Source organism: Danio rerio, chromosome 2 (assembly GCF_052040795.2).
Source record: "Danio rerio strain M-AB ecotype USA chromosome 2, GRCz13ab, whole genome shotgun sequence".
NCBI lineage: Eukaryota > Metazoa > Chordata > Actinopteri > Cypriniformes > Danionidae > Danio > Danio rerio.
The window spans coordinates 26,687,501-26,714,200 of NC_141022.1; the positions used below are offsets into that span (position 1 = coordinate 26,687,501).

At 35.7% G+C, this 26,700-nt stretch overlaps 2 protein-coding genes across 2 annotated transcripts in view; both read left to right on the forward strand.

Moving 5' to 3' along the window:
- kifap3b (kinesin-associated protein 3b) overlaps positions 1 to 26,700 on the forward strand; it is a 78,995-nt gene that overhangs the window by 35,419 nt on the left and 16,876 nt on the right. The window contains 4 exon segments of the mRNA NM_001144045.1: positions 6,498 to 6,596; positions 9,457 to 9,542; positions 20,371 to 20,536; positions 23,700 to 23,781. Coding sequence (NP_001137517.1) covers positions 6,498 to 6,596; positions 9,457 to 9,542; positions 20,371 to 20,536; positions 23,700 to 23,781 — 433 coding nt within the window.
- The window catches only part of csrnp1a (cysteine-serine-rich nuclear protein 1a), an 811,199-nt gene that overhangs the window by 33,939 nt on the left and 750,560 nt on the right, over positions 1 to 26,700 (forward strand). The gene's annotated exons all lie outside the window — the stretch shown is intronic.

Consider the following 26,700-nt stretch of genomic DNA (forward strand, 5'->3'; position numbering starts at 1 on the left):
CATTTTGTAATATATATAGTATAAGTAGTGTATTAACACTGACAATTCTATAAATAGTATGTGCCATTTTAATTCTTGGATGATATATTTATTCAACCAATAAAATTAAGTGTTAATAGTTGAACAGTCAATGGTCACAGCTTTGATAACAGAGCAGAAGTGGAGGAGCTATCAGGTGCTGAGATTGGATTACTTTATTTTGGATTGTGCAAGCAACATGATCTAACAGAGATTACACCGCCTCCCCTACCAATGTTAAATGCAGTTGAATTGGGGTATTATTTATTAGTTTGGTGATTTATTTCACTAATTTAGCAACTGTTAAATGCTGTCTTGGAAATTGCTTGAATTTGTGGTTAGTATTTTTTTGGGCGGATGGCATCAAACTCAGACAGTACATAGTGCATATATAAGTATGTAGTGTAAAAGTGCACATTGTGTCGGCGCCAGTGGTGTAGTGGTTAGTGCGTCTTCGATTCCGCCTCCTGGTCCTATGCCGATCCTTCCCCTCTTTCTGCACCCCATGCTTTCCTGCCAATTCTCTCTGTCCTATCAAAAATAAAGGTGAAAACCCCGAGAAAAAAAGGGCATATGATATTATGTGCAGTTTGGGTTACAACTTTTAGATGGACACTGTGCATAGAATAATGAGTAAGGAATAATGGTAGCATCAAGGGCTGCAAAAATCTGACGTTGATATATGAATACAGTTTCACAATGTAGTTAGGATAGCACTATTTGATGTATTTCTGGCGAGCCCACTGAAGCTAAGCAGGGCTGTGCCCGGTCAGTATCTGGATGAGAGACCACATGGGAAAGCTAGGTTGCTGCTTTAAGTGGTGTTAGTGAGGTCAGCAGGGGGCGCACAACCTTCGGTCTGTGTGGGTCCTAATGCCCCAGTAGTGACGGGGACTCTACTGCTAGGTGAGCTCTGTCTTTCGGATGGGACGTTAAACCCAGGTCCTGACTCTCTGTGACCATTCAAAATCCGAGGATGTCCTTCTAAAAGAGTAGGGGTTTCACCCTGGCATCCTAGCCAATTCTGCCCACTGGCCTCTGTCCATCATGGCCTCCTAACCAACCCAATATCATAATTGGCTTCATCACTCAGTCTCCTCTCCACCAATCAGCTGGTGTACGATCTGGCGCAAAATGGCTGCCGTTGCTTCATCCAGGTGGATGCTGCACACTGATGGTGGATGAGGAGATTCCCCCCAATGTGTATAGCGCTTTGAGTCCTCAGAAAATCGCTATATAAATGTAAGGAATTACTATTATTAATTATTATTATTTTTAAAAATGCTTTTCTTTAAATGGTCTTGTTTCTAGTCCAAATATAAAAAAAAAATTATTTTGTTTTCAAAATGAAGAATTTTTTTTTAAAGCAAGCAAAATGATCTGCCAGTGAGGTAAGTAAAATAATCTGGTCTTCGCTTTGAAAAATATCTAGATATCTGTAGAAATCTGGACTAGAAAGAAAACAAAAATTGTAAGTAAGAAAAAAAATTCTATATCATTATTGCGCATGTTCATTATGACAATACATTGAATTATTGCATAATGCAAATGTTAAATATTATAGAAAAATTTTATATTGTAATTTTCCTTATTTGAATGACAAAATGTGAAATTTAAAATTTGATTAAATAGCAATAGAAAGAGGATTGGTAAACGTTTTTAAATTAAAATCTTAATTCAAACAAAGTCAATCAATGGCTGCAGCAGATTACTAATTAACCATTTCCAGCGTAATATGTATTTGCTAATCAGTAAATTAAAAAACAAACAATCTTTGTCAAAATTTTTGAGCAGTCAAGCTAAGGGGGTTAAACAACTCCCACAATTGTATTTTAAATAAATATAAAGACATTTTTATCACTCATAAAATATGGATAGAGCTAATGAATGTATTTCACAGTGGTGAATCAATAGTGTTAAAGCCCAATATCAAATGGATTTACTTTCAAAAGCTGTACTTTCACATGCATGATGGGAAAAAAGGATAAAAGTCTACTTTGAGCTTAAGTTAAAAACCGTCCCAAAACACACAGAGAAAAAGAAAACAAACATCCTGAATTGGCCACCCTTTTGTTATCCTTCTCAAGACACAATGGTCTCAGTTACATGACATACAACATCTGAAATGTTTTCGCACTACATGCCATGCAATATTTTATAACTTTGATCACAACAATGCAATAACAAATCTGACATTTGTTTCCCTCACGATAAGCAGTGTGTGGCAATGGTGCATTGATAGATGCTTGGGTATTGTTGTATTTACACTCATGGTTTCATCACTTGTGTTCGTGTACTAGTTGGTTGGCTCTGAAGAGGCGTTGACGTGTACTCTCTGATGTTATTTGTAGCTTGTGCAAAGCTTGCACAGCTCCTTGCTGTAGCCGTATTCAGTTTCTTCTCCCATGGAGACGCTTTTTTGCTATCATTCTTCTGGAGGAATTTTCATCCCATGAGACCAGATCATTCTGAGCCAGATCAAAATTGAAATAAAGGCTTTTATTAAGGTTAGGAGGGGGGGCAGCATCAACCGCACACTTCTCCATAGGAGCTTTCGGTATCATTTCAGAGGAAAAAATTGATACTCTGCCTAAATGGCGGCTTCTCACGAGAACCTTCATACATAAACATGATCCACCAGTGGAGGTTTTGAACGTCGGCTCAAATGAACACGGGCTTCGTCTGATAGGAAATGCCTGCGCAGCTTTGCTAAAGCTTTCATATTTGTTGGTCTGCTGTATCGCATCTCTGCTTAAGAAGATAGTTGTCTCAAAAATATTAATTCTGCCCTTCAAGTTGTTCCAAAGCTTCATGCAATTTTTTTTCCCCCTGTTGGCCACAAAAGGTTTCAAAAGCTGTGAAAATCATACTGTTACGTGTTTAAGTTATTAGGTTATGAGTAATAAGTAATGAGACGTAAAATTCAGTGAGTCCCTAATGATGCTGGATGAAAATGAGAAGACAACAGCTGGATAAGTGAAACAAACAGAGCATGTCAAACAATGATTATATAGGAAATTAGAATGTAATTTTAAATAATCAAATTAAACGAAAAACAGAAGTGTTGCCAAAGCAAGGAAATAAATATAACAAAACGATCTAACTAAACCCCAAACCACTAAACTAACTAACCAAAGAAAAATGCAGAAACAAAACCGTAATCTTTAGCGTGACACTTAACTAAACTTCATAACTACTTCAAAAACATAATTACTGATGTAGCAACTCCTCCATAAACCAACTACAGAAATATACTCTGCTGCTCAAAATTACTAGATTTCTAGTAAAGTAGTACACACTGTTAGCCATTAGCAAAACAAGAGTTTAGTTGATAATCCAATTCTCATAAAGATCGTTCAACTTCTCAATAAATACTAAATTGAGCTGCACAAGCTTACCTAATAAATAGATCACCTAATCGAGAGAGACTAAACAATGACAGCAACATCGACAAAACTATACAGACACAAATGAACAGGCCGGCCGACACAAGTGAGCAACACTGCTGAACAGAAAACAAACACTAAACATACGTGAACTGTAACAATACGTAGCCCTGTCACTATATGAATTTTTTGTTGTATGATATATTGCACCAAAATATATTGCCATAAATGATATTATTGAGACCATTTTATACCATTATAAAAGGTATTTTTAATTAGGGATTGGTGTCAGAATGTGAAAGCGCATTTCCTAAATAAATAATAATAACATATGTTATCAAAAAAGTGAAAAACTGATGCTATTACTATATCTATTTTCAGTTGTCAGACACCCACATGAAAATATACTATAGTAATTTATAGTAAATACTAAAGTGTTCTTTTAACCATACTGACACTGACACATCCAATAGTGATAGGGAGACATTACACAATTAACTTAAATGTTGCTAGAATTGTTTTATGTATGGGCAATATATATCGCATCACCAAAAATGATTGAGGTCATTTCCATGTGTCGTGCGATAAGTCGATATATTGATTTTTGTGACATATCTAGTCATACACTGTAAAAGGTCATTCATTCATTACATTTAATATGTACACTTTATTTAATAAAATGAATTAGATTTTTTCAGATGGCTGTCTGTTAAATCTATTACATTTTATTATAAAAATTTGCATAATACTTTTGAATAATTTCTAAAAAACAAAATATTAAGTAAATCCAACAAGATTAAAATGAGCACTTTTTCCCTTTTATAACACCCATAGCTGGCTTAAATGCTAAAGGGCACAATTTAAACCATTAACCACTGTAATTTAATCATTTATATTCATGACGCCTGCACCAGAGTTTCCCTGGGGACAATGTCTTTAGAATTGGCACAATTGTTCTTTCAAAGCAAAATGTTTGATTATGTGATGTTTTCCTTCTGTTAAACGTGTGAAGTTATTTTGAGGAATGTTGGAAAATGGTAATCCATAACTTGCATATTTCAACATTCCTTAAAATATCTTCTTTTGTGTCCAACAGAAAGAAGTAACATAAAAGTTTGGAACCACTTGAAGACGAGTAAATGCTGAGTAAATTTTATCTTATTTATTTTTTGTTAACTCATTCTAACACTAGAAAGTGACTAACTATTAAAAAGCAAGTAACCCCATTTTTTATTAACTAAATGAAATTATAAAAAAAGTCTAAATTATATATATATATATATATATATATATATATATATATATATATATATATATATATATATATATATATATATATATATATACATACATACATACATACATACATATATATATATATATATATATATATATATATATATATATATATATATATATATATATATATACATACATACATACACACATATATATATATATATATATATATATATATATATATATATATATATATATATATATATATATATATATATATATATAGTTCAAGTCTTTTTTAAATGTTTCCCAAATGATGTTTAACGGAGCAAGGACATTTTCTTAGTATGTCTGATAATATTTTTTCTTCTGGAAGAAGTCTTATTTGTTTTATTTCAGCTAGAAAAAAGGCAAATTTTGATTTTCTGAATGCCATTTTAAGGACTAAATTATTAGCCCTTTAAAACTGTATTTTTTTTTCGATAGTCTACAGAACAAATCATCATCATACAATAACTTGCCTAATTACCCTAACCTGCCAAGATAACTTAATTAACCTAGTTAAGCCTTTAAATGTTACTTTAGGCTGTATAGAAGTGTCTTGAAAAAATAGAAATTAGTTATTAACTATTATGTTTAGAAATGTGTTAAAGAAATTTGTTCTTCGTTAAACAGAAATTAGGGGGAAAACAAACAGGGGGCTAATAATTCAAAGGGGCTAATAATTATGACTTCAAGTGTGGGTAGGGTTATTTCCCCCCTATGTGAAATATGGTAATTTTGCAATAGAATAAATTACATTTGCTTTTTAAAAAACTAAGTGACAACTTAAAAAAAAGAGTTGATTAATCTCAATAATCTGTCATTTTGTAATCTTTTTAATTAAGAAAAAAGGGGGTTTGTCATGTTTCTTGATTAAAAAGATTACAAAATTACAGATTATTGAGATTGATCAACTCTTTTTTGTTGTTGTTGTTGTCACTTTAAAAAGCAAATGTAATTTATTCTATTGCAAAGTGCTAGAAACAATCACAGCAAACTGGCCTAAAAAAATATTGCTTATGTAACAGAGAACATACATACACACACATACACTTATACAGCTTTATGGGAACTTCCCATAGACATAATGATATGTATACTGTAAAAACTGTGTATTCCATCCCCCTACCCCAACCATACCCCTAAACTCAACCCCTTTCAGAAAACATCAATCATTTTTCCATATTCGATATACTTCTTCATGGGGACCTAATATACTTTCCCCACAAGTTCCAGATGTACTGGTATTACTGGTATTCGAAGTTTTTAAAGTACAGTTGTTAGTGAATAGCTACACAAATAAAATTTACAAACATAGACTCTCGAATTTGAAAGTGAAATTTAAAAGTATGTGGATATCGAACATTGCCTTTGTATTTATAATACTGTTATAATTATCATAATATTATAATATGTGCCTTGTGGCTCTTAAAGGAATTACTGTAATTATGGTTGTCTAAAACAACTGTCGTTAGATTAAATTGATACAGTTTGACACAATAATTTAATAAGCACAACAAGCCTACTCAAAAGTATGAAGGCCCAGTTTTTTTTGTTTTTTTGTATTTTTTAATGTGAGGGTATTGTCGATGACAATTTAGTGCATTTAAGAGACGTTTTATACTTTTATTGAAAATCCGTCATGTGTTTTTGAACACATGGCTTGTTTTAATACTGATATTCTAATGATAAGGAAACAATAGTGTGTTTTGTGATGTAATAATATGTTTTGTGTACGCATAATTGGTCCAGTGTATGGTTGAAAGTTAAATGGTTGGTTTAGTGATGTTCTTCATATGTTTGTGTTTGCAGCCCAGCAGGAGGACGATGAGTTTGTGTGTCAGATCATCTACGTCTTCTACCAGATGGTCTTCCACCAGGCCACCAGAGATGTCATCATTAAGGACACTCGTATCCTTCTTTCAGTCGATTGATTTTGGATGCATTTTCATGTTTTTTCAGCACAGATGTTTTGTAAATATTGTTTGACAGCTGTTTGGCCTGTGTTCACTGGTGCATTGATGCAGTCTTCAATAGTTCAGATCCACATGAGAATACATGCTCATATTCCCAGACTAATGTGCAGTGGAAGGTACACATATATTTCAGCTGTTATATATTTATTATTTAACTAATTAAGAAACAGCAAAAAATAATAAAACATGCAAAAACATTCAAATTATAATAATCAAAATCTACATTGTTCCTCTGTGAGATTAAGGCCCTGTCTACTTTAATACGTTTAAGTTTTAAAACGCATAAGTTTTGCTATGATTACACCTTCTGTCCACATTACCCAGGAGATTTTGAGCCATGAAAATGATGCGTTTTTAAAATGCTGAAGAGGCTGTTTTGGTTTTAAAACACTGCTGCTCCGTCTTATCGTGGATGGGGGAAAACAGAGACATCTGAAAATGAAGGCGGGGCTGCAGATATTTGCTACATGATTGGGCTTTTTCTCAATATCAAGTACACAAAGTTAAGTCTTGAGTCCATTCCTTGTAAGTTCAGACTTCGCAAGTTTGATATGGAGAACAAACTCCAGAGGACACGTCTGGTAAACCTTCAAAGAGAACAGTGTAGGCTACTTTATAACCCCATTCACATCACCCTGGCTATGTTGTTTTACTATCTTAACAATTAAATGAAAACATCGTATGAGTAAATGCCTACTTTCATTTTGATATTAACAACTTAACAGACACCAAAAATGTTAAGGCATCGTAGCTACATATTTATTTGACATCTTCACTGTATGCATATTTATAAAAAATAGTGCCTATAACATAATTGCCTCCATTCATTTTCAGTGAAAAAATACGAAACGCACCCTGTCTTTTGCTGAATATCATAATTTTAATAATCAATAATGGCCATTATAAAAGTATAACGTACAATAAGTTTATACAATATAGCAAATAAATGCAAGCAATCAGTCAATCAGTCAGTCACTTTACCTGAGAACAAGTAATAAATTCAAAAAACCAAAGTTGGGGAAAATGTCGTTAGATATAGACAAGATTAATTAAATATCATGTTTAACAACAATAGTGAGATGAGATCCAGGGGTAGATCATTGATGAACAGTCCGCTGCTCTCACCTGGGTAGGTGTGCTTAAAGCAGCCGCTGACTGCCTTGAGCTCAAACGTCCATATACGCTGCAGCACATGCCAGAAAGTGTGTGTGGTCACGTGATGTGTGTTTTCAGCGTTGTAGTGTGGGCGGGGATCTTTTCAGCAATGCTGGATAAAACACCAGCGTGGGCGTGGATTGTGGAACGCCGTTTTAAAACTAAAACGCATCAGTGTAAACGTTGCCTAATACTCTGAATATCTACATTCAGACCATTCTTAGGTGTTTTAAAAGAACTGATGGCCAAGACCACAAGACCCGTTGTTGTTTTTTTGGGGGGTCAAAATTGCTGTAATTAAAGATCTTTTATATTATACAAACTGTTACAGTGAACTATTTGAGCTGTTCACACCCTCATTCTCATTACTAAATTATTATGCTAATTTGAGTAATTTGATATTACATGTAGTTTGTATGGCAAAAATAACCAAAATGGTTCCATGTGTGCCTTTTTTAATAACATCAACCACTGGTATTTAGCATTCAACCACTAAATACCATCAACCATGGGATTTAGAAATAACCATGGTGTTTCTAAATACCATGGTTATTATTGTTACCTAAAACCATGAAACTAAAAAAAAATGTTACTAAAAAAATGAAAGTGTCTTTAGAAATATGAAATAGTATAATTATTTTATAAACATTTTAACAATTATTTCAGCTAACTGCCAAGAAAAATCTTTTAGTTTAAATTTAAAACAAAGGAAACACTAAAACAAAAGAAAAATGTAAACTATACATATATTTTTCATAAAATTACTAAACAAAATGATTTAAATAATCAGTTAAATTAACAACAAAATTTTAATAAAATATATCTTTTTCATTTTATAATTAAAAATATGTTTTAATGTTTTTAAATGTATAAATTAAGCTAGAATTTGTAAAAAAAATAAAAATAAAAAAAATTCGTTACTCGTTTATACTCGAATAATAATACTCAGTACTGTCTATTAATGAAAGTAGGAATTAATCATTTGCAAGGCCAGAAGGAATCTGCAGACGATTTTTGCTATTTCAACTGAGAATTTTTGTAAAAATCCAAGTTCATAGAGTATCATAACTAAAACCTTAGTATGTGAAATAAAAAACAATATCTTTTTAACTTTTGTTTAATGTTTAAAATGCAAATCCAATTAGATTCACTTTTTTGGTAAACAAAGCAAGTCTCTCATAATATATCTACTAAAAGACAGAAAATATTACTGTACAAACTGCATTGTACATAAATCAGATGAACATTTTTATATTAGTCAATAATATTACTGTAATTAATTTAAAAACTGAATAAATACAGATTTACACACATTTACACAGGGAAATAAACAGAATTAATGATGGGCTAAAAATCTGCAGAATATCTGCTGAATTTTGCACGCACAGATTCCGTGTGGGCCTATTTGTATTAATACCAGTAGTGCTCAAATACTGTCAGTAGCAGTTATTAATAGCACATTAATGACTTCACTGGCCATCACTCACCACGCATAATTAAAAAAAAAAGACAATAGCATGATAAAGTGAAATGTTTTTTTTTTACTGATCAAAAATGTGTAATTATGGCAATTGAACTCGATCCTAGTGATTATTTGCATATGGAAATGAATCATTAAACTCCTTAACCATACCTTAAAGAAGCCCCAGCCTACCTCATCGACCTAATGCACGACAAAAATGTGGAGATCCGGCAGGTGTGTGACAACACTCTGGACATTATTGCTGTAAGTATATCCGCAAACCACCGCACACAGATGTGAAGGAGTGTTTTTGTTCAATGCTGCCCGTGTGTGTTTGCAGTATGGATGAAATCAATGCAGTTAATGGCCACTCGCTGACATTAGATAGCAGTAATTGCTGGTGAACTCTGAGAGCCAGGTTTGTTCGGGAAGTGTTTCATTCACTTTATTAGCCTGCTGGTTTAGCCTCGGCCACATGAAAGCCAGCGTGTGGGATCTGGTTTGTGTCTTGTGGTGATAGAGAAAGTGCAGATGTAAAGTTTTGACTTCTAAGTTGATGCTGATGCTACTATCAATCATTCAGACATTCGCTTATACTGTATTAGGTATTTTGTGAAGGATACTTCACTTTTTTTGTTTTTATTTTCGAGTAGTGGCCTAAAGTGATGTTTGAATGAGACATTTGCCCAATATTTGCTTTTAATGACATTACCAGTTTTATTAAACCATTAAAATTAAGTAACTCACAGAAAATGTTTTGGTGAATTCATTAGTATTTGGTATATTCGTAAAATAAAGTTTCATTGTATGATTTTTAAGGAAAAAGTAAGTTTGAAGATTACTAAATAACTAAATATAACTTTCACAAGTAAAGTGGCACGGTGGCTCACAACAAGAAGGTCGCTGGTTTGAGACCCGGCTGAGTCAGTTGGCATTTCTGTGTGTAGTTTGCATGTTCTCCCCGTGTTTGCGTAGGTTTCCTCTGGGTGCTCTGGTTTTCCCCACAGTCCAAACACATGCACTATAGGTGAATTGAATAAACTAAGCTAGCCAATGTGTATATACTGGAAGGGCATCTGCTGCGTAAAACATATGTTGTATTGTTAAGTTGGTGGTTCATTCTGCTGTGGCGACCTCTGATGAATAAAGGGGCTAAACTGAAGCAAAATTAATGAATGAACTTTCACAGGCGACTTTGTAAATTATGAATATCTTAATTTTCTTAAACATGTTTACTGTATAGAGTTTGTTGAATTAGCTGTCTTGTTTAAGTAAACAATTTCTTCTGGCAAAAAAGCGAGTAAAAAAAGAAATAATGTTCAAATAAAACTATATAATAATGGTAAAAGATAAATTATAGTGGATATAAAAGTAATTTTAATAAAATTAAATAGCAAAAGTACCAAAAATGTTCATTCAAATGTAAATACAGCGGTAAGATGCTTAAAAAAGTTTTAAGCTTTGGGAAAAAAGGGCATACTGCAGTTTATCACAAAATCTAAGTTTTATTTTATAAAACTATACAATAACAATATCATGTTTATATTTACACTTTCCAAGCACAATTACTCAAAATGTTTTGAAAATTGACTTTAACATTATATCAGTATGCTTGAATAAATAATTGGTACAATTGTACCTGTTCTACTTTAAAAATATGGTGATTGTGCTGTGCGATTGTAAGCTAAATTAAATTATTTTAATATTATGTTGACAAGATAACAGGAACCTTGAGTATCATTGAGTAAATAATGCTGTTTTTATTGAAAGTTTTATTTATAAAATGTATTTCTTTATTTATTTTTTGTAGTAGCTTTGCTGTCTGCTATCATTAGTTGTTTTTTTATTGTCTGTAGTTTGATTATTTATTTATTTATTTATTTATTTATTTATTTATTTATTTATTTATTTATTTATTTTTAAGTAACATTAAATGAAAATAATATTTTTTGACAGCCAAACAAATTAAATAATTCAGTTAATGTTCAGTTTATGTGAAAAAAATAAATAAATTAAAAGCCTTATTTAAACTTAATGTCTGTAGACTACTGTTTACTGTGAATGGCTAAGATAAAAACCACACAGTTAGGCTACTTTTCAACATTTTATACAGATGTTACTGTTTATGTTACTGAAATGTCATTTCAAATTAAATTAAATTAAATCAATTCCGTGTCTCCTAGTGCAAATTCAGCTCGAGCTTTTAAATGTACATTTCTAAGAGACAAACCATGATAATTTTAAAGGTTAAATATAGAGGTTAAATAGTACTATCAAATTAGCTGCTGGCTCTTCAGGCTTTATCATTAAAAGTCATTTTTCATCATAAGTTCCTTTATACTATAGTGGAATAGAAATTTTATTATAAAGTGAAATTATAACAAATAAAATTATTTGGCATCGGATCTTGCTGCAATTGGACCAGCATTCTTTTGAGTTTAATCCCAAAACATCTCCTTAGTTTCTTGCCAGCCTGTAGTATATGTTCAATTAATAACACCTTTTGTCACTTTTCGACTTTTGAATATGAAAAAAAATAATTAATAATTGTTTTTTGGATAGCCCCTTTTTTCTGTTTTGATCATAATTATCAGTCATGAGTATTTCTGCGCTACAAGAAAACAGACATTTTGAAGAATCCAGCACATTGTTTTTGTTTATTGACAAAGACAAACATTTCAGAATATCTTTAAATATCTGACAGGAAAAAAAGGTTCTGTAATGTTGGGTGCAGGTCTGTGTGAGTGTGTGCTCTCTCTGGTACTCTGGCCCCGGGCTCCCGCGCAGAACTGTACTGCTGTCCACATGATGAATGGACAGAGCAGAGAAAAGAGAAACAGGGCTTATTTACTCAGGTTCTGCCACAGGGGGGCCGCGCCTGATTAATCCGTATTTTCATTCAGCGGAGCAGGCGGCGGCAGGACGCCTCTGTGGGCCTTTAGACCCAGGACAGAGAGTTGGTCTTGAGCTCTGAGCTCCAGCGGCCCCTGCTGTGCCTCCGCCGTACAGAGCTAATACTGCAGCGCTAATCAAACCAATGCCAACCAAGACCTTGTTTACACTTTATAATGTTTCTGTTTGCCATGAACCAATTAATTTTCTTCTCAATTTAGTGTAGCTACAAAATATTATTTAGAAAACCACAAATATTTGTTGATTAATAAAGTCGCATATATTAATAGACATTGTTCGTATAGTAGTTTTTGATTCATAGATGTATTTTTGTTTAGTTTTGTTTTATTTAGGCTTTCATATTGCATTATAGTATTTTGATCTCTACTTCTACAAATTTGATTGTGAAAATTTAACTTTACAGTTTTACAAAGCATCTTTGTTGACATTTTTAAAAAAAAGTTTATATTATATATTATTATTTATATATTTTGGTGGTCTCCAATAACATGCTGACATGCGTGCAAGGTCAAAAAACACTTTCATTGTCTGATAATGTGCATTTATTATTACCTAATTATCACAAAGACTCCCATATTATTTGTTCAGTGAATCATTTGTTCCCAAACCCCTCCTTAGCGCAATGCTAGAATTGGACTGAATTGGACCGATAACCCAGTCTGTTGTGATTGGTTGACTGTGTTCAGCTCGAGACAGAAAGAAATGCCCACCACGGCTACAGTATGAAGTAGCACAAAGTATGTGAGAGCCCAGTGCAGGAATGCACTAAAGAAATGCAGTTAAACACCAGCATATTACTCTACTCTTAACCCTAACCCCAAGAAATAACAACGACACATTAAGTATTAATCCACACTGTGGCAAAAGTTGAACTATTTTGAAACTTGACCGTGACACGCGTGTGAGAAAAAGCTGATGGTGACTATAGCAACAAACAGCAGAGGATCACCAGTTCCGGAATGCATTTAAACCGATAAAGGAAAAAGCAGATTTTGGACGCAATATGTGAACAGCCCCATACAGATTTAACCTGAGAGATACAGTACATATATTGATCTATAATAGATACGTGATTACAAGCCGCTCTGGGCCATTACAACTTAAAACACACAATTAAACACATATTTTGCAAACTTCACAAAACAAGGCAATAATTTTAGTGACTCTTAAAATTATTTGGTGATGTACCGTGTCGTCGTAATGCAATCAATCAAAAGATCCAAACCCAAATCAATACGTTTATTCGACTCTGAGTCAACTATTTCGCTAAAGAATCAATTGTTTTAAACACTGTGCACTTTCAGATTTAAACCTCAGCTCGATGTTTTCATTCACTTAGAGCTGTGTTATACACTGCATGGAAGCTCATTTTAAAAAACCATAATAGGAGCTCTTCAATATTTGCAGTATTTCTGTGTCCAGTGGCTGCTGTCTAGTTGCCAACAGTTTTCAGAAAATCATATATGGTGTTCAACAGAAGAAGAATGTTGGGTTCCCCTTCGGGAGGAGAATTCAATGCTATGTGGAAACTTCCACTATGGGGATTTCATCAGAATCCAATCATCTGAAAGAGTATATAAACGGGCCAATGAAATGCCAGTGAGTTGGCAGAGTCAGCATGCACAGCTGGCGCTACTTACAATCAATTTGGTAATAAAAGTGCAGCGCGTGCCAAGCTGAGCATCCTTTTCTAGCTGAAGAGACTTTCACACTCAGCTAAAGGGCAATCATTATGGCAAAGGAACATAGCTTTTCCGTCACCCCCCCTCAGGGAACGAGGGTTCCCCTTCGGTTGGGGAACTTCAGTGCTATTAAGTGGATTTGATTTGAAAATCCACGAAATGGGAGGATTCGGTTCAGAAGCCGCTTGTCTGAAAGAGTATTGAACGGGCCAATGAATGCAATGAATTGGCAGCGTAAGCTTGCACAGGTGTGCTTCATTGCCAATTATCCCAGCATATAAGCACACCTGGAGCGAGCAGACGCCATCCTTTTCGCTTCAGAGACTTTCTGATCGAGTCGATGAGGGTTTTTCCTGCTGTGACCAGCGATTCTGAGCAAACGAGAGCATTCTCCCGGTCCAGAGTGTGTAGACAGTCGAGCTGGGTTTCTCCCTTGCCTGGCGTTCTTTGGGTCCGGTCCTCCAGAGCCGTGCGTATAAAGTTGCAAACTTCACAGAAAGAGCAACACAGTCGTGCAGCATGTCCTTTTCAGGACGGCGCTCCGACTGTGCATTTCTGGATCCGGTGGTTTCCTGTCCTCGGATGATGGGCACGGGCACTGCGTTACATGCCTGGGGGGTCCAGCATGTTAATGCGCTGCTCGCGGGCAGTTCATGTCGTCATTGCGATGACATGACTATTGCGCAGTAAAGATCGCGGCTAGCCTTTGCAAAAGGGCGAACCACCCCAGTTGTCCCCTGCTCTGCAGCGGGCACTCGGGCAGATCTGAGGGTTTCAGCGAGAGATAATCCGTCGCCCACGGGCCCGCGGACCTCCCGCTCCTATAAGCGCTCCATCCAAGCTTCGGGCGGGGGAAGCGATCCGTCTAACAGATGGTAGCCCATACGCCCGATGACACCGGAGACCAGACGTCCACTGTGGCATCGGAGGGTGGGCTTTCATTGTCCGATGATGATCCAGACCCGCTCGCCCCCTCCGGGCAGGTGAGCGCTGTCACTACGGATCCTGAAACGGACATGTTAGCCGTGCTTTCCCGAGCTGCTTCGGCCGTAGGTTGGAGATGGTTTATCCCCCAGCTCCACGGCCGGACCGACTAGAGGGGCATTCCCTTCTTCCCGAAGGTGCACAGTAGGCTCACGCGGTCATGAAAAGCACTTTTTTTCTGCTTGTGCTGCGTGTCCCTCCACCCTCACAACTCTTGACGGTGAAACAGCCAGGGGGTATGTGGCGATTCCTCAGGTTGAGTGCGCGATGGCGGTCAATCCGCGCGGCGCCTCTTCTTGGCGGGGTCCGCCTCGTCTCCCATCCAAAGCCTGTAAGTTATCTGCCTCCCTCGGAGCTAAAGCTTACATAGCTGTGGGCCAGGCTGCTTCCGCCTTGCATGCGATAGCCACCTACCAGCGCTACCAAGCGCAGGCGCTGGCCGAGCTGCACGAGAGTGGGTCCAACCCAGGCTTACGAGCTTCGCACCGCCGCCGACTTAGCTCTTCGGACTACTGAGTCCGCTGCGTGTGCGTTGGGGAGGACGATGTCCACATTAGTGATCTAGGAGCGCAACTCCTGGCTGATATGCGCGAAGTCGACAAAGTCCGCTTACTTGACTTCCCCATAACCAAAGCCATGTTCGGCGACACTGTCTGTGAATTCACCCAGGAATTCAAGGCGGTGAGAGAGCAGTTGATGGGTGATGTCTTATCAGCGGTCCGAAGCCCGCTCCGCCCGCCGTGCCATTCATACCTGCTCCTCGCCGAAGGCACCCGCCTACAATCAATTCTGGCGAAGCGAGCGCGTCGAGCACCTCGGAAGCAGGCAGCCCCCCCTGCCCAGAACGCCGCTAAGTCCGGCAACGGACCGCGAAGCGTCCCTGGGACAGGCCATCTGGAGAAGAGGGAACTTGCTCTTTCCCCGCTGAAGGGTGGGGCCCCATTTCCAACGGCACTTTTTACTGCCATGAAAACATCATGAAAGAGCATTTTTCCACTTCCCCGGATGTGACTGCCTGAAATCTGCCAGCACACCTGTGCAAGCTTACGCTGCCAATTCATTGCATTCATTGGCCCATTCAATACTCTTTCAGACAAGCGACTTCTGAACCGAATCCTCTCATTTCGTGGATTTTCAAACCAAATCCACTTAATAGCACTTCCGTTCCCCTCCTCGGGGAATGAAGGGTTACTTCTGTAACCTCGAACGTTACCTTAGTAATCGGAGCATTATTTTACCCAATTCAATGCAGTTTTTTGTACCAAATAGAAATATTTTTTGGATCCATGGTTTACACACAACCAACAGTAATATAGCCAAACTGTCACACTATGTAGAATGGAGAAATACTCAAAAAGAAAAAATTCCAACCTTTACACATTGTTTTTGTCAGAGCTGGTCAAGTTTGTGGCATTTAGTTTTCAGTTTCAGTCCCTGCTGTGGGGTAATCTTGGGTTAATATTAACATAAAACACTGTTTATTAACCGTTTTGATTCTATAATGCAACATATTTGACAGCATTACAGTATATTCAACTGAAGTTCAACCCATTCTAATTCTTGCCAATTCAAAACTGTAAAAAAATGTATTAATTAATAAAAATGTATATGTTAAGTGACCTAAAAGTTTTTCTCACACCCTTTCTCAATACCATTTGAACTGAAAGTTGCTACCCACATTTATTTCAGTATGAAAGAACTTCTTTCTTACTAAAACTTTTTCTTACTATCAATATTATAAAAGCTCTATAGGAATTAAGATGAACTGGCTTGAGTTGAATATGATGATGTTTTATCAACTGTTTATGCACCCCTCATTTCATCTTTCCCTTGCAGCACACAAATGGTTGGCGGTGTGTGGAAAGTGAATTTTAGCCAATCCATCAAGCTGACATAATCAGATATGATATTTTTATATTATGTACTGTTATATTTTAGATTGTTAAAAATTTTTACTTTTTTTAATACATAATTTATTTCAGTGGAATAACTTGCATGGATTAATTTTTCACATTAACACTTACGATGTGCACAAAACAAAACGTAGTAAATATAATGGGAACTTTAAAAGTTCCGTAAAGTGCTTTGAAATATGCTTTTTTATTACAGTTTGACTTATTCACAACTGAAACATGACAACAGGGCCAGACATATACTCCTTTATTTAAAAAGCAGCCAATGGTGTTTAGTTTTATTCACAGTTCTGCCAGTAAAAGAGGTTGAGATCAGTTGTGGAAAGAGTACTGAAAAAGCATACTTAAGTAAAAATACCATTACTTGCCTAAAAATTTAGTGCAAGTAGAGTAAAAGTATCTGTTGTAAATATTACTCAAAGTATGAGTAAAAAGACCTTTCTAAATTACTCAAGAGTAGTGGGTATTACACTGTAAAAAGCTGATGTATTTACATGTAATTTGTAGATATGTGTAACCATAACATTCTGTAGTGCATTTAGTTATTGCCCAGCAGGCGATATAGCCCATAAGACGTTAATATTAGGTTAGTTTTAGGTTGTGATGTCAGGTGACCAAAATTCAATGTCTAGCCAACATCTAAGGACAACACTATTTTGATGTCCAATAATGACGTCAAATAACGTTAATATTTGGTTGATTTTAGGTTGTGTTGGAAAGTGACTAAAATCCAATGTCGAGCCAACATCTTACACCAACGTCATATTTACATCAAATACTGACATTTATTCTTCAGGTATGGCAATCAAAATCCAATGTCTGATAGACGTCATAGTGACAACTTCAAGCTGTAACATAATCAGACGTTGATATTTGGTTGGTTTTAGGTTAGACGTTGGACATTGACGTTGGCTTGATGTTGAGTTCTGATGTCAACCAGATTTTCATTACCAAAAAAAATTGCAACGTCCGTGATGTTGGGGTACTATGTCAGTCTGATGTCATATTGACATCTTGTGCCTGCTGAGTGTTTAAGGCCATTTTTCTGGGTCAATGCGTGTACAGATTTTGGACATCTTCTTGGACACTTTTAATGCTTCCAAACAGTTTTTTGCAATTATAAAGCACACATGTCTTGAGGTAGTTCATTATGATGGGATTTACCTTCTATGTGTGATCTGACTAGACAGAAATCACAGGACTGATTTTTCTAATCACCATAGACAAGAAATAATAAAGTAGTGACTGCAGGTTGAAGGAAAGTAGGGATGTAAAAGTACCAATACTGCACTAAAAGTATACTCAAGGGAAAGCAAAAGTACATATATATAAAACTACTTAGTAAATTACAATTCCTGAGAAAAACTACTCAGTTAAGTCAAGTCAAGTCAAGTTTTATTATTTGTCACATCCATAGTTATACAAAGTATGACCAGCAGTGAAATGTAGGTCATGTCCGCTCCAGAGATAGTGTAAGTATAAATAAATAATAAGGGGAAAAAAAATTATAATTTGTGCAAAAAAAGATGTGCAAAAAATTATACAAGGTAATAAGAATAGCAGCAATATGAGGTACTTATAAATATGACTACTACAGTGATAAATATGAAAAAACCAAGTAATGTGTAACACCGGGTTAGAATTTAGCAGCCTGAATTTAGCAGCCTGATGGCCTGGGGAAAGAAACTCCTCCTAAGTCTCTCAGTTTTTGCCATCAAGCTACGGAAACGTTTTCTAGATGGAAGCAAAGTGAATAGATAATTGTCAGGATGGTTTAAGTCCTTACAGATTTTAACAGCTCTATTTTTACAGTGTTTAAAATAGATGTCCTGCAAGGAGGGTCATTTGAGTCATTTGAGTATTTGTAATTAGTTACTTTACACCACTGGTTGAGATCAAGTGCGTCAAATGAAAAGCAAATGAAAAAGCATCTTGAAGAGAGCGTTTGATGAGAAGTTGAAGTTTGATGTGATGTCAAAAAAATCGTAGATCCATGTTGGCGGAATTGTTTACATCAGGTTTACGTATATCTTATTTTGTCATTGTTTTGGAGCATACTAACCTTTAGACATCCTCAAGAACAGATTATTCATACTTAGTTAACTTTGTCTCCGTAGGGAAATTTCATTTGCAGCATACACTCATAGAGACTTCTGACATTTCACATTTGGCATATATATATATACAGTTAAAGTGAGAATTTTTAGCCCCCCTACCTTTTAAAATATTTTCCAGATGATTTTTAACAGAGCAAGTAAATGTTCACAGTATGTCTGATAATATTTTTTCCTTTTGGAGAAAGTCTTATTTGTTTTAATTCAACTAGAATAAAAACCGTTTTAAATTTTTTAAACACCATTTTTAAATAAAAATTATTAGCCCCTTTAAGCTATATATTTTTTCGATAGACTACAGATCAAACCATCGTTATACAATAACTTGCCTAATTACCTTAACTTGCCTAGTTACCCTAATTAACCTAGTTAAGCCTTTAAATGTCACTTTAAGCTGTATAGAAGTGTCTTGAAAAATCTCTAGTCAAATATTATTTACTGTCATCATGACAAAGCTAAAATAAATCAGTTATTAGAGATGAGTTATTAAAACTATTTTAATTAGAAATTTGCTGAAAAATATCTTCTCTTCATTAAACAGAAATTGGGGAAAAAAAACAAACGGGGCAAATAATTCTGACATCACTGCATGTATATAAATAAATCATTTAAAACATGGAAACCCTACTTTAAATAAATATTCAGTCTACTAGCCATCAACTGAGAGAGGAGGAATTCAAAAACTTAATCGCTTGAGGTATAAATGATATTTTTTTCCTATTTTTTACACACCTGGGAACACAATATTGATGACCTGATGGTAACAATTGGAAGGTGTTTGATAAAGGATGTCTTTCATCATTGACAGTCATGATAGCCTTATTTAATACTCTTTCTTTGTATATACTATTGATGTGCACATTACCACACTACTAACATCTAAAAAAAAGTTATTTAGATTTCATGGGACCGTTAATAACTGAGGGCCAATTATGTACTCAAGCGTCTCTCTCTCTTTGATTGGAAGTGCTCTATTAAGATGACGGCAGACTGATGCAGACAGAGTGAAATGCATTTGCAACTGATTCAAATAACACAAAGTCAACTGATTCCCTGTCTCATCAAATGTGCAGGTTTGGCAGAAAGTCTGTGGGCGATGTGTGTGTTGTGTGTGGCACTCCACCCTGTCTGTGGGCACTGCGCCTTTAATCACTGACCACACCGGATTAAAACAGAGATCTGTTTCTCTATGGCACCATCAGCCTAGAGGGAAAACCCTGCTCAGACAGAAGCCCTCATTGTGGCATGAAATATATCTGCCGTGCAGGGTCCGGACGGAGTTTGAAGTCGGTAACGGTGGATGGTAGATTGCCAGGCGTGACAGCGTATGAGACCCTCAGATATTCTGTTGCGGGGAGTTGGCGCTGAGATTCGGAGTGCCAGCGATGTTTTGACAGCTTTAAAATGTATGAATTTGCACAGCTGTGTGGTATGATTTGGGTTAGGGAGGCGAATAAATATACATGTTTGTGTGTGTTCTGTAAAGGAGTACGATGAGGAATGGGGGAAGAAGATCCAAAGCGAGAAGTTTCGCTGGCATAACTCGCAGTGGTTGGAGATGGTGGAGAGCAGACAGATGGAGGACGGCGAGCCCTACATGTATGGAGATGACCCGGAGGCTCTCGAACAGCCTGATCTCTTCTACAGCACTGGTTAGAAAGCACACACATGCATGCTGGTTTTTGGGGGAATATTTAAAATTGTGTTCATAAATACTCACCCTCATGTCATTCCAATCCCTTAAGATCTTCGTTCATGTTCAAAACACAAATTTAGATATTTTAAAAGAAATCTGAGAGATCTTTGACCCTTTATAGACACCAATGATCCAGAGATGTCCTGAAAAGGAACCCAAAACATTGTAACATTGATGTTGTATTGTCACTAGTGTTGGGCAAGTTACTTACCAAAAATATTAATAGATTACAAATGACTGATTATTACTGAAATATTGTAATATGATTACATTACTAATCACTTAATGTAAAAAAAGTAATCAGATTACTAATTACTTTACTTGAAAGTAACTTTTAAAACATATGAAATATACCTATAAAAATAAAACAAGAGCGGAAATATATAGAAATAAACAAGCTGCGGCTCTTTCAGTATATTAATATTCACCTAAAAACATTTCAATGAGTTGATCACAGCAGCTTGACATATTCAAAAGACTCAAAGAGATGTGTGTATATGTGTGAAATGTGTATATTTCATACAAAGTATGAAGCTGATCAGTCAGTTCTTGTCACGTGACTTACGGTTTTCAACTAGTGCACCTGGAAAATGCGAGTGCGTGCAATATGCGCTCCGAATATGTGTGCACAAGCCGCACACCTCTCTTGGAAATAACAAACTTATGCGTTCAAAAGATGCAATATGTGAACGGCCCTGTAAGCAGCTAGCTTCTCTTCACATTCAGAAGATACCTCCAATCCAAATCATGCACAAAAATTCAATTTAGTCTGTTTTGGCTGAGTTGGACCGCAGTGTTTTTGGGCAAAAGTGTCCTCCTTGGCGACGAGTGTTGCCGTAAAAGGCTTTCTATTCAAGTGCTTGAACAAATTACTGGTCGAGTTAAAATCAGTCGAAAATTCTTTAAGACAAGACAAATACTGCATTTCACAGCAATATTTTAGTTTTTATGCTCAATGAAATCAAAGCAATGTCTGTATTTCCAATTGATGAAGCAAGCTCGCGTTCTCCAGCAATTTAAAAGCGCATGCTTATTAACTGACGTGGCAGTGGAAAACATTTTTAAAAAGAAGCATTTTTTCTTCTAAAAATTATATTTTTATAGTAAACTTAATCAACTGTCATCAAATTACGCAAATTTAAAATGTAATTCGTTACATTGTTTCCCAAAAATGTAGTTAGAATAAAGTAATGTGTTACTGTGGAATGCTAAACCCAACTCTGACTGTCATTAGAGAGAGCAACGAACACACAAGCATCATATTGGGCGTAGTAAATGTCATGTTGGTATGATTACAGTTAAACCACTGAAACCACATGTGGAGTTTTGTTTTTGGTGTCTTTTGCGAACTTTGAACATCTCGGGACCATAGCAGTCTATGGAAGATGAGAGAGCTCTCAGAATTCCTCTAAAACATTGGTGTCAAACTCAATTCGTGAACAGCCTTAGCCCTGCAGAGTTTAGTTCCACCCTTGCTTCAACACACTAAAGCCTGATTTATACTTCTGCGTCAAGTGACCGGCGTAACCCACGGCGCATGCAACGCGTGCTAGTTGGCAGTGAGGTGTAAATGCTCCTCTGTGTCGAGTTTCTTCGCTGTTGTTTTGCTTTTCCTGAACACTTCCGGGATGTACAAGTGGCTCAAACTCGCTCATTTTGAGGCAGGAACCGGCTGACGTGCAACAACTTTAACTATGAGGTAAACACAAAACAAAACTTACCATCCGGAGCTCCTTCATGGGACTCCACACTTGTAAACAATCTCTCCATCAGGCTCACACCATTCACGCGGCTCTCGGTCCCACCCAGACTCGTCAGCGCTACCAATCCGACCAATCACAGAGCTTACGCTACGTGTCATTGCGACGTGTAGTTACATTTTTTGAGAGGTGCACGTCAGCGACGGCGAAGGGCTATGCGTCAGCGCCATAGCATACGCCGGCGTTTGACGCAGAAGTATAAATCAGCCTTTATGCTGCGCTCACACTAGAATTTGAGCACTCAAAATTCTGTTGTACAGCGCTGTGAAAAGGGGCTGAATTAAACAAGTTTCTTAGACATTAAAAAAAGCGAGCCATTGCTCCATATTTTACATTTCTGTAAAGAGAGGTCATGTTTGACCTATTATTGGTCTCACACAGTCACTTGATACGATTTCGCAGGTCATGGTTCACCAAGCTTGTCGCACAAGCTTGCGTTTCCAGTCTGTCACATTTGCATGTGTATGAATGGAAGTCTATGTGGAAAAAAGTCCAGTGTGACCACGACTTTACCTGTAGGCTTCAAACAAGCTTAAAGCACTCAATTAGTTTGATCAGTGTGTTTAATTAGGGTTGGAACTAAACTGTTCAGAGCTGCAGTCCTCCAGGAACTGAGTCTGACTCCTGTGATCTAAAATATCTTAATTTGTCTTCCAATGATGAATATATGTCTTAAATTCCTCATTTAATTATAAAAAATACTTACTAAGCTTCCAGTAGCCATAAATGTTTGCAAGGATTAAAAACCTGTATTTTAGCTCTCAATAAGACAGCGATAAAACTTCACAAACATTGTTGAACAATGACAGTGACTTTTATTAACAAAAAAGATGTAGTAAAAATGGAGTAAAAAGACAAAATATTTTATGTTATTAAAAGCTTTGTGAATTTGAGGGATATTAAAACTTTGTTATAAATGAGCTCTACAAATCCAAATTTGTGCTCACTTTGCATATTTTTATTGCATGACCTGAAATGCACTACATAGGTCGCTTTGGAATATAAGTGATAAAACGATCCATTTGTTTTCTGGAAAATCTGTTAGAGACCAGATACTCTTTTGAAGAATATGAATGAGACTCCAAAAAAACATTTTCTTGTCTGCTGATATAACTTGATTGACATCTTATGCCGCAACTTGACAGACATGGAAAGTTGAAACCCTACATTTGTATTTTCCATGAGAATTGTGATGCTGTGTTCTGGTGTGATCGTCCGGCGAGTTGATGTCATCAAAGGCTTATCGTGGCGAGAGGTTGTCAGGAAGACGAATGAGGAGAACTGCTGGTGGAAGTGGCTCTGCTGGGTCTCTGTCTCATGTGTTTGTTTGCTCTGTTTATTGTGTGTGTGTATGTGCAGATGGTATGATGAATCCGGAGCCAGGCATCAGTCCAGACTTCTACAGCCAGTTTCACCCTCAGAATGGAGACTTCAACGCCTGGTGAGTGAGCATCTGTTCCTCTCATCAGCTTATACTGTGTGTAAAATGACTTGCCTTTTCAGTGTATTAATCAATTATATTAGTATTCAAATAAAATGTATATAAATGATATATATATATACTAGTAAATATAAAGGATTGGAAAAAATGTATTGGCTAAAAAAGCTCTCTTTTTTTACGTTGTAGTCTGCTACCCAATTCTTTTTTACTTGAATCAAATTAACTTTTTTGTTCTAGTCATCTCAACTCACATCTGTAATATAATAATAATGTTATAAATATATTCATTTAAACTTTGTATAACTACAAAAATTTAGTTAAAGCCTGATTAAAAAGCATTTGTAATTACTTTTTAGGTGGTTGAATAATGTCTGTTGTTAGCATTTGGCTAATTAATATTCAGTTTTCACTTGCCAGCAGGGTATTTCTAGACTTTTTTCTCTTGGACAGGAGCCCCCAGTAAAATACCACTGTGCCCCAGTAAAACATTAGTGATAAATCCAGTTCTACAGTTCTATGGATATTATCGTACACTAACACAAGTATATCTGCATGCTGTTTTCTTTTTATTATTATTATTATTTTTTTTTAGAAAATATGAAGATTAATTCATCCAAAAATGAAATTTGTGTTCATAAATACTCACCCTGAGATCTTTGTTCATTTTCAAAACAGAAATTTAGATTTTTTTTTTTTTAAAGAAACCCGAGAGAAAGTGAAATACCACTGTACCCCAGTAAACATTAGTGATAAATGCAGGTCTGACAATGGATATTACAACTTGATAAATCGATGATCAATAGAATCAGAACTAGTTGTTTAAGAATGAACAACCATAATTATTATAAAGTTAATATCACTGAAGTAAAATAGGTGCACCATTAGGGTTGAAAATGTAATTAAAAAGCAATGAAAATGAGTCTAGCAGCTCTTGTGATAAAAGAAACAACATTATCAATGTAAGTCTATCACCATGTTTCAGCTTTTAAGACTTCACCAGGGTCTGTTAGGGTAATATAATGAAAGTATAACAAAACCCCCTGAAATAACTCCTATAACACATTAATAAATGTTAAGTGGGTTTTTATTTACTGGATGTGGATGGAGGTTATTCAGGCAATTACAGTACATATGGTACTTACATACTGAAGTCTTAAAAGCAAAGTTCACCCAGAAATATGTAATAATTGCTCGTCCTCCTGTTGTTCTAAACACACTGTTTCCTTGGAAAAATATAAATTTTTACTTTGATAAGCAGTTTGCGTTGGAGACCACTAGGAGGTTTCCCAGTTCACTAGGTAGTTAGAGGAACTGCAAACTGTTGCCCAGAGAAGTAAGATTTTACCTAAGGAAATTTTCCTGGTTTCATTCATACTAGTTGGAACCAGTATGTCTTGAAACACTTTATTTTTTGCTGTTTTTATGCAATGTTGACTTCAACAGTATTACAGTTGAAGTCAGAATTATTATTATTATTATTAGCTATTATTTTTTCCCCAAGTTCTGTTTAACGGAGAACATTTTTTTAACACATTTTTAATCATAATAGTTTTAATAACTCATTTCAAATAACTGCTATATTTAATCTATGCCATGAAGACAGCCAATAATATTTGACTAGATATTTTTCAAGACACTTATATATACATACAATTATATATACATTATATATACTCATATACAGCTTAAAGTGACATTTAAAGGCTTAACTGGGTTAATTAGGTTAACTAGGCAGGTTAGGGTAATTAGCCAAGTTATTGTATAACAATGGTTTGTTCTGTAGACTATCAAAAAATATAGCTTTAAGGGGCTAATAATTTTAACCCCAAATTTTTTTTTTTATTATTAAAAACAGTTTTTATTCTAGCCGAAATAAAACAAATAAGACTTTCTCCAGTAGAAAAAATATTGTCACACATACTGTGAAAATTCCCTTCCTTTGTTAAACATAAATTGTGAAATATTTAAAAATAATATATAATATTTAATATTTAAAAATGTTTAAAAGAAAAGAAAAAAAACTCAAAGGGGAGCTAATAATTCTGACATTAACTGTATATGTTGGGGAACAGTGTTGGGTGTTATTAGTGACAGAGTAACTAGTCACTGTAATTAAATTACTTATCCACTGAAAAAATAATGGGGCGGCACAGTGGTTCAGTGGTTAGTGCTATCACCTCACAGCAAGAAGGTTGCTCAATTGATTCCCGGCTGGGCCAGTTGGCCTTTCTGTGTGGAGTTTGAATGTTCTCCTTGTATTGGTGTGGGTTTCCTCCGCTGTATTGTTCTGGTTTCCCCACAGTCCAAAGACATGCGCTGTAGGTGAATTGAATAAAAAATAAATTGGCTGCAGTGTAGAGTATATGTGTGTGTGTGGATGTTTCCCAATACAGGGTTGCAGCTGGAAGTGCATCCGCTGTGTAAAACATATGCTGGAAAAGTTGCCAGTTCATTCCACTGTGGTGACCTCTGAAATAGAGACTAAGCCGAAGGAAAAGGAATGTATTTAAAAATAATGATAAAATAACGGATACTTTTCATTTTAAGGTAATTTTTTTAAATATACTTGCTGTAAATATTTTAAACAGTCCTGTATAAATCAGTTCAGAGAAGCAGAGTGAATTGTCCTTGTTGTTGTTGTACAAATATATTTATCAGAATAATTCATAATAAAGGAGGTTGCATTTATAAAGACGATTGCACACGACTAAGAAACGATGAATTGGGTAAAAAATATTGACAAAATATGGTGTATATATGAACTATGGTGTCATTGCTTTTGTTGATTTGATAACGACATATTGTGTAATCAGGGCTTGACATTAACTTTTTTCATCACCAGCCACTGTGGCTAGTAGTTTTTCAAAGTTACTAGCCACTTGCCATTTTCACTAGCTACAATTTTGTTGTTGGGAAAAT